The 14,901-nt window shown below is 33.8% G+C and overlaps 1 protein-coding gene across 2 annotated transcripts; it reads right to left on the minus strand.

Moving 5' to 3' along the window:
- Positions 1 to 313: 313 nt before the first annotated feature.
- Positions 314 to 13,902, minus strand: LOC125054105 (biotin--protein ligase). 2 transcript variants are annotated; one of them, XM_047655789.1, is made up of 15 exons: positions 13,495 to 13,902; positions 13,157 to 13,416; positions 12,833 to 12,986; positions 12,005 to 12,752; positions 11,085 to 11,280; positions 9,937 to 10,061; positions 9,037 to 9,063; positions 7,757 to 7,889; positions 6,471 to 6,647; positions 4,531 to 4,716; positions 3,756 to 3,941; positions 3,194 to 3,300; positions 2,638 to 2,738; positions 1,828 to 2,044; positions 314 to 697 (listed from the first exon to the last, which is right to left on the minus strand). In XM_047655789.1, exons 1-15 carry the CDS (start codon positions 13,628 to 13,630, stop codon positions 526 to 528), a joined length of 2,925 nt encoding a protein of 974 aa, XP_047511745.1. In that variant the 5' UTR covers positions 13,631 to 13,902; the 3' UTR covers positions 314 to 525. The 2 variants fall into 2 exon arrangements, with proteins under 2 accessions (XP_047511745.1, XP_047511746.1); XM_047655790.1 differs by lacking the exon at positions 9,037 to 9,063.
- Positions 13,903 to 14,901: the final 999 nt, after the last annotated feature.

The raw sequence follows: 14,901 nt of genomic DNA on the forward strand, positions 1-14,901 counted from the left end.
TAGGAGTCACACTGTTTTTTTCTTAATTGATCATGTATACGCCATTTTGAACTTCACTTAATCTAAATGACTAAAGCTTAGGTTTCATAGAAAAGCGGTGCCGTTAACTCACGGCCGTCATTTTACGGTTGTTAATAACGTCTTTACTTTTTAACATAATGCAAAAAAACAATTATTTTCGCTCGTGCAAGTCACGTTTCCACTCATTGTATTAATTAAATATGGGCACCGCTACACGCGAAAAACGTTGAACTAATGTGTATCACCGGTATGACGGCCGTCATAGCGGTGACACTCAACGTTCTCTAGAAAACCTAATCCGATGTTATTTATAGACAATGTATGGGTGACGTCACCCAACGCTACATTACGGCGGTTAGATAACGGCACCGCTTTTCTAGGAAACCTAAGCTTTGTCCTTTATGAATTCAGAGTCGAGGCATACCGCTAGATGACTATCCAACACAATTTGACACACTTGCCATACTTAAATCTCGACTCTTAATTACCCGTATCTTGTCCCCACTAAAGTTTAGGAGCAATAAGGCCGCTCATGATATCGAATGTGTTTCCGTCCGGTTGCACTCTCACATCGCCTTCCACTGTACGTACTATCAGCCAACCGAACTCGTCCAAACCGGATATCGTCCCCGGTACAGGACTGCCTTCCCCGGATTGTATACGGATTTCTTCGCCGCTAAAATGAAAAAGCTAAAGTAGAAATACCAATAATATTTTCATGTTCTTATTATGCAAATCAATAGACGAAATTATTATATCACCACAGGCCTGATACAAAAAAGGGTGCGTGTACTTATGTACGCGCGTAAGAAGTTTTACTTCTTTGGCTTTTTTTTTAAATAATTAATAATAAATATTTAATGCTAATAATTTGATAATATTTAATATTTAGTATATTATTCAATTATTAATTAATATTAATAATAATAATTATTTATTATTTTATTATATTATTCATTCAATTTAATAACTTTTAACTAAGTAACTAACTAAGGTCTTTGTGAAAAAGCATTGCTAAATTTCTTTGAAAAAATAATTAAAACTCCTTTATTTGTTTTAAACGGTACTACAAAGGTCATTATAGACATTCAAAATTCTTGGCATAGCTGCTAACTTAACGCATATTCTATTTCTTTTTACTTGTAGAATGTCTTATTCCCATCTCGCTCGCGCACGCTCGGCGCCCGGATGTTTAAAAACTTAATACCAGAAATTTTGTGTCACGGTGCGCGCGCAATCGTAAAATTTCACTCTCATCAATTTTTCATAACGCGCCTAAAGAAGTATAACTTCAAAAAAAATATCCACAGACAAAGACTAAGTGATGTGACCATACGTTCACATAAATATAAATGGACACTAATGTTTAGCTGTCCCTTGGAGATGCGATAAGCTTGCCCCATCATCACAAAATAGCTATGATGAGGTGCCGGTTTACAGCGCGTCTACGTCTTTAAGGTTATGTTAGCGAAACAGTATTTCAAAAAGACGGAAGTATATGAAAATCAAATAAGTTACATTGCGCTAAAAAGAACAAAGGATAATATAAAAAAAATAGTATTTATATAATAATTAAATTATGAAGCAATTATAATAGGAGCTTAAATATAAATTATACGCGACCAAAGCTATTCCCGCAACTCCAGCACAAGTTCATATTTGAAAAGGCGCTTCGACGCGCTAATCGCTTTGCAGTTGGAGGAGTAAGCTTGTTCCAGCTTTGGTCATATCATAGAATCTACAGAATAACTTTTTCATTATGTATATTTTTTTTATGTATTTACGGTAAACAAATAAATTACTTACTCATGAAGCCAATACTCGTAATATTCTTTAAGAAAATTATCGACACCCCTCTCGGAGATAAGATTATCGATAATTATTTCTAGTTGCGAACAATACCGGGCCAGGAACTTCTCTATTGATATCGGCGCTAGTGACGCGCCTTCTCTAGTGTTGTACTCGCTTATCATATCGTTTACACATGTCGTTGGGACACTGTTTGATATGTTTACGCCAGTTCCTGAAATTTTTCGTAATTATGTACACAAGTTTAATAAATAAGGTAAGAGCCTTTCGAATAGTAGCCTTTCTTTTAAACCGTTACATAAGAGGCGATTCGACTCGTGCTTGCAAATGATATGTCTGAATGACAATTAACAAACTAAAACGTTTGTTTACGTCGCCATCTTGCAATAAACTCTTTTGGCGGGTTATTAAAATGAAAAATATGTATTTGATTTGAATTTTTAAAGCTAATACTTTACATAATTAAAAAATATATAATTATTTAGGTTCCAGTCACTAATGGAAACCTACTATGGTTTTGCTGCAATTTTCAAAGACATTTAGTTTAATTTAATAAATTTCATCAAAACAACATGACTGACGTACAAATATAAAAAAAAATTAATGAACTTTTCGACAAATTATTTATACAAGTTACTTTACTCCATAACGCTTTTTAAAGCCATGTTTTATACTTTCAATAACACATTTTCATATTGTCTAGTTTGACAAAACAGTTATTATTCGACACCCTCCATATTATATAACACAAGTTGTATTTTATTTTATGAAATCGACTTATGTCACAAATATACTCTAAGTACATACCTATATTAATAATGACGTCATCCCCAATACAATTCGCAGTAGTAATGACCCCGCCAATCTTTACGTTCCGTCCATAGTAAATGTCATTCGGCCATTTTATTCTGTGAAATATGGTATGCAATATATTTTCCCTGTTCTCTGGTTCATAGGAAACAAATCTTGTATAAAATATATTTAGATCGTGGTACTATTTCGAGCAAAATAATTTTAACTTCAGGCACAGAAAATTTAGTATTTTTATTTTCTTAGTAAAAAACTAACTTCTTTAAATAGTTAGCTCTGGCAACCAAATAGTATTTATTGTTTTGTTATAGTTCTCATTAGGAAGTCAAATTGTTGAATTGAAAGTAAAAATCCTGGGAATGCTATATGGGTTATAATAGTTTATTTTCAAGTTGTAGTCTGCGCCTGATAAATGTCGTTAATTTTTAAGACGTGCCGGTTTTTTCACGATGTTTACCTTGGGTGCTAAGCCGGGATTTTTGACCATGTTCTGTTGGTAGTGAGTGGTACTACATAATATAGTTTAAAAGGTGTTTTATTAATAAATACTGACCTTATATCCAAGTTTTGGTAGGGCGGATCTGAGCGTATAGCTCGCACCAGAGCGAGCGCAGTCGCGTGTTGTATTAAGGGAATTGTAGGGTTCATTTTTTGCCATACCTAGAAATGTGTAGTTATTTATTTAAAATATAGACGTTTAAAAATACAAGATGAAGATCGTACCATATAGAAATTCTATTTTAAAATTAAAATTTCGTAAAGAGAATTTATGAAATATTAGTATTTTATATTTCATGCAAAATAATTTATTGAAATCTCAAATGACGAATTGTAAATTAAAATGCCACGTATTTTTATTATCGAAGAAATAAATTTATTATTTGTATTAATTTTCGACACTTTAAATATTTTAATGACAATTAAATTCATTAAATTCCTAACATTTTCCTTTTTCCCTCCCTCTAAAGTCTCGGAAATCTAAAGTTTTAGATTTGTATGAACATGAGTTAAAAATTAGTTTGCCAAAGAAGTTTCACTTTTGACATGTGTATTTTGTACGCACGCACTTTTTTATTAAAGTGCACTCGCTGTTTTGCAATGTGAAAAGTACAAACCTGTAGCGACATGACAGCCTGCCCATTAGGTGATATCCACTTATTATTCCCCCGGCCTCGACCAGAACTTTGACTCCTCGCAACTGCACCCACGCCGTGACCTAACGAGCCTTCGATGATATGTTGAGTGGACGTTAACACATCCGCGTATATTAACACGCGGCCTATGTTTTTAGATGTTAGGTTCTGAAATAATAGACAAAATAAATATTCTATGGTATTCTCCAAAGGTTGAAAAATATGTTTAATTCATAAAACCTCATAACCCGATGTCATAACATTTATAGGCGAAAGCCGAACATCATTTAAGCATATAGGTAACACAATGTACACTTATGAACGTCAAAAAAAGAAATATACATTAAATGCTTCTTTTTTTTTAAAGACAATTCACACCAATTGACCTAGTCCCATGCTAAGCTGGTGAAGCTTGTGTTATGGGTAATAGGAAACGGATATACATACATATTATAGATAGATAGACATATAAATACATATTGAAACACCCAAGACCTAAGCACAACACCAAATGCTCATCACATCGATGTTCGTCTCAACCCGTCGAACCCGGGACCCATGGATTCGCAGTCAGGGGTACTAACCACTAGACCAATGAGTCTAATTTTACATTGACTGCCAGTTCTCAAATCAAGGGCGTAGAACTACAAACTCTCCGTCACTCTTTTTAATCGCCAAGTTTTTGTTTTATAATCGAACAGAATTTCGAAAGGGTTTGTTTTAATTATGTTAATCACAAATAGTTTGTTATACTCACATCAAAATAATCAACAGTTGAGAAATTTTCAGGGCATTCATATAAAGAAACAGGTAGGAAAATATCCGAAGGTTGGTCCATTGGCTTCTCGTTCCGTATACACCACTGCACACTCAGGTTACCGATACTCTGCACCCGTTTGCCGTCCTTCAATGGACACCAACCTTCAACTAGGGACATTTTGTGCTGCACCAAAACAATATAATTAGAAAAACATATATATAATATCGAAATATGAAAAATTAGCAGCCAATTATAAAAAAGTAATTTTGAAGAATACATGCGACAGTAATAAATTTTAAAACCGTGTTAAAACGAAAAAAATAGCAAAATGAGTTATACATTTTTGACAGAAATTTTGTATATTTCGCTAGCTTTTGTCTGCATACGATTGTCCAGTATTCTTTATGTTATATATCTATATATCTAGTTACATTATCAGCAAGCGTCATTTAAAATAATTTAGCCGTTGGGGAGAGCGGTGAAAGCAGATCTAAAAAGAGCAAGCGTGGTTATATTATTAAGAAATATATGAAAAAGCGAGAATTTCAGGATTTTGTCTTTATACGTAGGTACACTACTCAGATTAAAAATATTCGCAACCAAGTAACCACGCATTACTTACTTTAGCATATTGGCAAAATTATTCGAATAACGACGCATGCCTAACTTTAAGACACATAATATTGTGGTAGAAGTTCGTAAATTGAGCATAATTTGGTCCTACGAGCCGGAAACCTATCACTTTGGGGCACCAACATCAAAACCATGAAATCTCTAGTTTAAGCACACAATAAACACAAAGCACAAGCGAGGTAGGCCTCACCGGGCATCACACGGTCACGTGGCCCGGGCCTCTTCGACACGTCGACCACGCGTCCTACCAAACAATATGTATTTTTAACTTATTCATACCATTTTAATTTATATCATGACTAAGGATATGGAAAACTAAAAACAAACGTTATGTATCGGTGGCGTTCGGTATCTGTTGGTGTTTTGCGTAGGTGGAGGACTTTTTGAAGGTATACTTCTTTAGGCGCGTTATGAAAAATTTATGAGAGTGAAACTTTACGATGCACGCGCACCGTGACACAAAATTAACAGAATGAAGTTGCCCACGGAAGATGCTACGGCATTGGACATAATTTAAAAACAACATTCGAATAATAATAGAATTTATGTTACACTTAATGTCAGAGAATAATAATAAATATTAAATATTTAATTTTTCAAATGTAAACTGAACTTTAATTGACCATAATCCAAATAAATAATAATATATCTATAATAATATATCATACATCCTTTTCCAGTCTTTGATTATATAATTTTAATTAATTATTTGCATGCAATCAAAAACTATTTTTAATAATGCCAAAGAAGTATAACTTCTTACGCGCGTACATAAGTACACGCACCCTTTTTTATTACTGTGAAAGATATTTTTTGATAACTAGATATTTATAGTGACGTAAGGTTATATTGCTTTTAAAAATGGCTAAGTGAAATCATCAATGGGAATTATAATAGTTTTTAACTCAAGTTTATATTTCTACATAATATATATCTCTTCACTGGTTTTATTTTCAATATCATTTTGCAATCCCGAAGAGTGTAGTGTAATTTTAAAACTAAATGACATATGACGGTGTGCCTAAAAGCAAAATAAATATAAAACCAAACTACTTTTTGCACATCACAACTAAGTAATTCGTTTTCATAAATATCAGACGATTATATTTTTTCAATGGAACGTTACGGAAGGTAATTGAACTTTAAATTAGTTAATTAATACGGTAATTTGAAGTCTATTCTCTTTTTAGGAAATATTTGTCAAATTTTATAACTATGGTATAAAATATAATCATCTAAATTGCGATTCCTACTATGACCGAAATGGGGATGCATTAACACAAATCAATATCTATTTTCCTTACCACATGATCTCCAAGGAAGAATCCTCTAGTGTATTCAATTTTGACAAGTTCCTTAGGGTCTTTCACGTGGAGGCTCAGTATATCTCCAAGAATTTTATGAAGGATTTCCAATCTGGCTTCATTACTTTTTATACCTTCCTCACCGAGGTAGTCAGTAGGATCAGACTCGAGGTGAATCTGCAAACAATATTATTGTAGTATATAATATAAATTACATGTCACGTTGTTTGTCCGCGATGGACTCCAAAACTACCGAACCGATATCAATCAAATTTGCACACCGTTTGTAGTTTGATCCAACTTAAAAGATAGGATAGCTTACATCTCAAATTATACCCGCAATGTAATTTTAATTGCAAATGATTTGTTTATTATTTGACACAATTCTAACAGATGGCGGTGTGTTGAAAGTACCAACGTTTCATATAAGCTACAATTTAATGGCATAGCCACCAAAAAAGCATGGTGATCCCCATGACTGTTGTTCTCCTGCCGTTTCCTTTGAATTTACTACTATATAATATAACAAAAACCTTAGCCACAGCAACGCTTGGCCGAGTCTGCTATTTGTAGTATAAAACTGTTGGATGTGGTATAAAACTCCTGGTAAAAAATATCGAATGTATAGGACGTGAACCCTCTAAGATGATATGTCAACGAAAAGGAATGCTTAGGTGGTTTGGCTATAATAATAATTTATTTTCTCTCATATAACATTTACACCAAAACAATAAGATTATAGTTGAGAAGATATTGGGAGACTGGTTTCCAAACTAGGTAAGAACCTGTGGAATGGATAACCAGGCTTCCATTCCACAGCAAAGTTATATTGAGTGGTAACAAAAAGTACATACATATATGGGTAGGCAAACAAATTTAACGTTTTAAATAAGGAAAGAAAAACAAAACAAAACAGTCAACTAGTTAGAAGTTAGTAGAAATAAAGTTGTATGGGTGTATGAGAGGGTGTGTGTATGTGAGTGCGTGTGTGTGGGTGTGTGATAGTGGGATGTAGAAAGGATGAATGAGATACGGCGGATAGTGATATCGAATCGAGTAGGCCTTTCCGTACATATCTGGCCAAAATCCAGGACGTACCAGAGAAGGGACAGGTCAAAAGTACCCGACGAATAACCGACGAGCAGGCATAGTAAATGTCATGAAAGTGGATGAAGCGAGAGAGGTATATTAGCATCGTTGCATGTAGAGATCCATGGTCTCTGCCTACCCCTTTGGAAAAAAGTAAAAGCCATATACTATTGTTTGTTAGTGTCTCACATATATACCTGCGAGAAAATCGCGGCACCATGATTAGTAAGATCTGTGGCCTGCAACAGGGATGGTGTTCGCCAAGTTTCCTCTGAAGCCAGAACTTTCACGTCCAACTCATGTCCCGGATGACCGGTGTATTTGGACGGCCTAAAACATGTTATTGTAAAGTTAATCCCGCCCATTTAATCGGTAAAACCGGGACTAATTCACAAAGATAAAAACGCTAAATTTAAGAAAGTATTGTAAGTCGATCAAAAAATTAAGGTGTACTAGGACAGTTTAACAATGTTCCCAATAGAAGTATTTTTCACTCCAATTGAAATTTAAAAAATATAAGATACTGCCAACTCGATAATCCTCTTTTTATAATTTGAATCATTCTTCCATCTCCGGCTTAGTACACCATATCCTAATGCACTGTCAAAATACACAAAATCTAGTTGTGATTGCGTTTAATGCCCGAACCCAATAACCTATCTCAATTCATCTGAGATAGTAATCTTAATCCAAATGTTACAACATTTCAAGTGTGCCAATAAATAATAACAAGTAAGCCAATAACCAATCGACGGCTTGTAATAGCCATCTGTCGATACAACTATCATCAACTATCCATGGGAGATCGGATCGGTGTCTGTGGATAGACCTTTGTATGAAAATGACAGTTGACGAAAGCTCGAAATCAACAGTTAATTATTTTAACAGATTTTAACTTACACTAGTTTTATAAATAATTAAAAAAAACTGTTTGTTATGTTTTAAACATACACATGTATATTTTAATGTTATTTGTACGCTTTTATTTACTTTATTCGGTTTACATTGATTATCAAATATGAGTGTAAACTCGATAAATGGAACGCATTTTATCCGTCGCCAAAAATGGATTGTCTTCGTAGGCCCCGAAGGGTTTGGTTATTGGGATGCAGATAGGAGATCGATCGACTGTCACGGTCTGATGAAAACAATCTGAGATTGTGTATTAATTATTGGGTTCGGGCGTATAACTACAATACAGTGACAAATTATATTTATGTATTTTAACAAATGCTTGGTGTGCATGCAGAATTTATAAAATAATGATTAAATAAGACGCAACATAAATTTTAAAAAAAGAATATTAACATATTTCATCGATACCCTCGCTAAATTATCAGCCAATAACACAAATAATAATGATTCTTCAATGTCAAATATTCGGCAGTGCGTATGTTACCAAAAATATATAAGTTACAATAGCAAATAATATTCTATTTTCTAAGAGCATAATAACGTCAAGATATTAAATTCGTACCAACACATATTGGCATCCTGACTGGCTCTGTAAGAATTTAGGTTATTAAACTTTATACATTTTTATTGCTTGTATTTGATGTATATATAACCTTCATGCATTTTCTAAATTTATTTCTAAAATAAATTGAGTTAGGTTGCAAAGCCCTATAATGAGCTAGGTGAGGGGTACCGGGTTCGATTCCCGGTTCGAGGGCAAGTTTTAATTTAATTTAAATTTGTTCTCGGCCTTTGGGAGGGTTGTGCGGTACCGGGCGAGTGCCTAAAACCGTACGTGGAGGACACGGTCGAATTTCTAAAGACAAGCACGAATTATAAAAAATCCTCTACTTGACGCTGGCTAATGCACAAAAAAAAAAGCCCTATAATGACACTCCGTAATATTTAGATTGAATATCAGCGGTAGTGCTTCGTAAATATTTACTTGTACACAGACCAGATCTCCCCTAGTATATAGGGTTAATTCATAGTGGGCGTAAGAGCTATATATAGCTTAAGGTAATACTGATTTATACCTGAGAATAATCAATGTACGTCATAATAGTATTGATTATATAAGTTCACTGGTAGTTTATTGTAAACAACCATTTGGAAAACGGCCAGAAAGTTGAAAGTGGGTTCAGATTAAGCATACACGGAGTATACAGTAACGGAAAATTGAAACAAGTTGTCTCAAAGTACTTGCTGTATATGTACGACTCGGCATTTCAGTAATAAATTCGAATGACTCAAAAGCTATACAAAATTAGGTGCATATATACGTACATTTATTTTACAGTTCGGTATATTGAATACTAAATATACTTTTTTTAGTATTTATTTGAAAACTTGCAAGAGTTAATGTATTTTTTAGTATAGTATTCCCTAAATTCGATACTACACAACTTTATGTTAAACTTACTGTCTATCGCTCTCAGTAGAGAATTGTTTCTTTGCTGGCGATGCTTGATAGCAGAAAATATGATGTTTCATTTTCACGGCTTTCCATTTGTCATACGAAAATTGTACCACTTCATTTTCTCGTATCTGAAAATGATACGATATATCTATATGTATACGTCGCAAACCTAAAATCGTATAAGTATTTTCCTTTTTTGAATTTTGCTTTTTATTCAATATGAATTTTGCTGTTGTGAATATTACTGTCCACATCACGCAAAAGTAGGCTAATCTTCAACATCCCGATAAAAGCGATTTTAAATTCAATCAACGTTAAAAGCCAGCACTGCAGTTTGTTATATACCAACCTATGTATTACGATTGTTAATTTGTTTATAGGTATAACTACGCTCGACTATGGCTTGTTCGTCGATAGATGTACAAAGAAATCTTTAATTACGCCTAATTTATGCAAAATTATAGAAAACTATAATATTGATTTAAAAGTAGATAAAAAGTATAACTCGGTGGAGTTTATCTCCTTACGAAGGGTGAGTTTCAAGGTCAATCATTGTCGCGGCGGATTTGCATAATCGATACATTGCACTTGAGAACGTAGATGGTCTCTTTACTTAGCAGATGAGTCTTAGGAAATATAAAAAGTTGAGAGCCAAAACAAATTCCGCATCATTAAAAATAAATACCATAGTATGATAAACAACGTTATAAAACGTTTTTGTTAGTTTTTTTACTTTTTTTTTTTTCTAATAAATAAAGACAGCCAAAATTCACACAGGTGTATGATGTATGATCATTTTCAGCAGACATAGTCTTGTACATAATATAGAAACCAGCAATGAAATACAACGTTAATGCAAAAGGTAAAGACACCCATTCAAAATAATGTGTTGAGGGAAACGCTGTGGAATTTGACCTTTACGGAAATAACATTTTACGTAATAAGAAAATTTGCTTATAAAATATTCAGAGTATAGTTGTTATGTCTGATGTAACATTGCATTAACTCCATAGACTCTCTCGTCTGCGAATGAGTTATATAAAATAATTGGGTAAATTAATTTAATAAAATGAATCTAAAAAAAACGTCAAAAATACCAACAATATTTTTTACGTTTTTTTTTAATCAAATCCATGCAATTTAATACTCACCTCAGCAGTCTTATAATGCGGCAAAACCGTATGCAGTAGGTCGGAGCATATTGCTAACAATTTTCCCCCATCTAACAAATGGGCAAGCAGTAAGGGTGCCGCCCGACCAGCGCAACCCGCAACAGCGACTAGTGCCGCCCGCCCACGCCAAGCTCCACCACATAAGGCTTCGCGGGAAACGCTATATACTGTATACCTAGTAAAACACCATAGTTCTATGTTTACTTGTCTAAAATTAGTAAAAAAAAGTACGAGTACAACAATATCTAATAGGTATATATATAATTCTCGTGTCGCGGTGTTTGTGGTTAAACTCCTCCGAAACGGCTTGACCGATTCTCATGAAATTTTATTTGTATATTGGGTATGTCTGAGAATCGGACAACATCTATTTTTCATCCCCCTAAATGTTAATGGTAGTCCACTCCTAAATATTTATTTTTTATTTTTAGATATTTTTTCTGTTTTTATGATACAGCATTAAAAAATACATACAACCCCTAACTTTCACCCCTCTACGATCAACCCCTATTTTTTTATTATAAATGATATACATGGCAAAACGACGTTTGTCCGGTCAGCTAGTATTAGTATATGAATGATAAAAATTATCTCATAACGGCTGCTTAAGTATCAATAATATGTTATGCTTACATATTATTGTATTAGTAAATGAAATGGTAACAATTATGTAAGAATAATTGTTACCATTTCATTTACTGTAACAATACAAGATATGTTTCAAAAGTCTCGGGTAAAAAACCAAATTTCTGCTTGTTTATTTTCATAAATAAGATATGGCAAGTATCTGAAATGATTACTGTGTTGTTAATAATCAAACATGTCTTGGTTTGCAAGGGTGGCTTATATTATCTAGTGGGATGCAAAATAACTAAATTACCATCTACCATCTAACATACCTATCACAATCAAGAACTTTCTTCAAGGATGCTTCCAAATTATCCCTAGCTACAACACTGTCAGAGTATATTAAAACATTTGGAGACTTTGTATTTACTAGTGGACGGGAACTCTTTACAGATTTTGGTGTAGACATACAAGGGCTCTTAGGAATCTCTTCCATATGTTGGGAGCATAATTCTGCTTGAGGAGCTTTCTTTGGCCCTGTTGTACTAACAATTCTCTTATGTGTTGTTATTGATTTAATTTGACTAGATATATTAAGGAGAGATGTTGACATTTGACTAGTTCCTTCTTTTAAATCAAGCTTTAAACTTGCTTTCTTTGGTATTATATTATGTTGTATTTCGACAGTGACATTTTCAACAACTACACCACTATCTAATTGATTTAGATCTGTTTTAGCAGGTATTTTCTGTGGTGATTTTTCTACTTTCTGGTCTGATACTTTTTCAGGAGAGTCATCGTCATCAGCTGATAGAGATTTTGTTGTTATAGTGCTTACGTCTGTTAATGTAACATTCCTTCTACCTACAGATGTTTCAACCTGTTCACTACCTCCATTCATTACAGTTATACTTCTATCTGATTTAATATCAACCACTTTTGATAGTTTCCTGAGCAGTGATGCATGGATAGGCCATTGAAATTCCTCATTGGCCAATCTTAAGCTATGTTGAATTTCACTACGGAGCCCTCTCATTGATAAATCAGTTGCTTTATTTGGTTCACCCGAAAGTTGTACAGCTACACAAAGAAAATCAATTTTACAATCCATTCATATTAACAGAAGCATATAAATGTTTTTGGGAAACTATCCAACTTACTTTGTATTCTCACAACTGGTAGCTTATGATCAATAATGAATTCCCCACCAACAAATTGAAAACCAATAATACTGAGATGTTCCATGTTAGTCTTCAAAACAATTGCCAAATGAGACCCAGCTTTCCAAGCAATTGGTTGGCCCATTGATTCCAACTAAAATTATAAGGATAAAGGGTCAGAGAACTGTTATATGAATTACATTAACTTCACACTGCTATTGCAAAACAAAACCATTGATACCTCATAAGAATATCTTATTTCAATCAAAGAAAGTTTTAGGCTGTTGAAATGGACAGATTGGTCTTTACTGAATAAATACTTACTGACATAATATCATAAAATGAACTATCTTCATGTGGATCCATTTCACACTCAAATAGCACTTCAATATCAACATCTGTGACTGGTGATGAATCATATGTCCCCAAAGGTAAGCCACCAGCACATGTAACCCAATCTCCAATATCAATACATTGAGTAGGTTTCATACTACATATCCTTGATGCATTTGTGTAATCCAATAGGTCACATAGATGTGCATTCTTAGGATTAGTACACAATTTTGAGCTTAATGTAGGTGTTTCTAAAATGGAAAGATGTAGGTATGTTTTAAGTTATATAAAGAGGTATTTAATATAAATGTAGTGTGAAATCATCTTACCAGCAGCATTTTCCGGTACTTTACAAAATGCGACACTGGTATTCCCACTTAAGAATTCCAAAAGACGGGCTCTAAAAGATCGAATTCGCCAGGTCTTGATGAACGTCATTGCAATGTAAATAGGGGTAAAAAGCATGATTAATTATTGTGAGAGGTCACAAGATCATCATATCAATTTGTATCTATCGAGTCTAATTCATGAGATCTACAAGAAAGAGTTACGTATTGATTCTGTAAATCATAACAGTGGTCAACGTTTAAGACGAAGGCTTCTAAATTGTTGGCTTCAAACCATAGTTTAAACACTGGTGTAGCTAAGTGCGAAGCATTCGATATAGCCGATAAAAAGTGTAATATTTATATTTCAGGATCTTTTACGTAAATCGTTCAGGCACAAATAACCCGACTCACAAGACACAAGTGAACAATCACTTAACAACTAATTTTTTTTTTTTTTTTTTTTTTTTTTTTTAATGGCTTTTATATGTGCCAACTGGGCACAAGGTACTTCGCCAGTGTCGTGTAGATGGAGAAGGCACGATGGAGATTGATCGGTGAAAATAATAATTAAGTTAATTTTGAATATGCACCTAAACAAAAACAAAATAGTTGCAATTCGATTGTTAGTTTTAAGACTGCACAGACAACACAAATATGAGTGAGTAATAATACCATTATTAAATACTGTTTCCTCTTTATAATAATTTTTATATATATATTACACTTTAATTTTATTGCTTTCTATATATTTACATAAAAATCTACAATATGGACTAAACACAAACATTAACAAACATTTAACACTTAAAGGACGGGGGACTTTACGGGGAAGAACGTCATAGAGAGGATAGGTTAGTTTGGGACAATTAAATAGAATGTGAGATACAGTGCCTTCATCCAAGCCACACTCACAGATAGAGTGATCCCTTATCCGGAGCTTGGCTAGATGAACAGGGGTGCAAGCATGACCAAGACGAAGACGTGAGATTGTGGATGTAATCCAGCGATTTGCATTCCGATAATGACAAAACCAGGGTTGTCTTGGTATGTTTGGTTGGATGGAAGCATAAAACTTACCCTTAACCGATTTGGAGTCATTCCAAAATGTCTTCCAGGTTCTGTCCAGATATGTCTTTGCAAGAGTACAAAGATCCTGTGCTGAATTTTCAAAATGATCTAGAGAACCTGACTCAACAGCTGATTTGGCACATGAATCAGCAGTCTCGTTTCCAGGGATACCTGAGTGGCTAGGAATCCAAACTAGTATGATAGACAATCCTTTTTGATTACAAGAGAGCAGAGTCTCCCTGATTTTTAGAATAATGGGAAAACGTGATTTGCTGCGAAATGGGTTTTCTTTAATGGACATTAAACAACTAAAAGAATCTGTCAAAATAGCTGTCTGTT

The sequence above is a fragment of the Pieris napi genome, chromosome 11 (genome assembly GCF_905475465.1).
Source record: "Pieris napi chromosome 11, ilPieNapi1.2, whole genome shotgun sequence".
Taxonomy (NCBI): Eukaryota; Metazoa; Arthropoda; class Insecta; order Lepidoptera; family Pieridae; genus Pieris; species Pieris napi.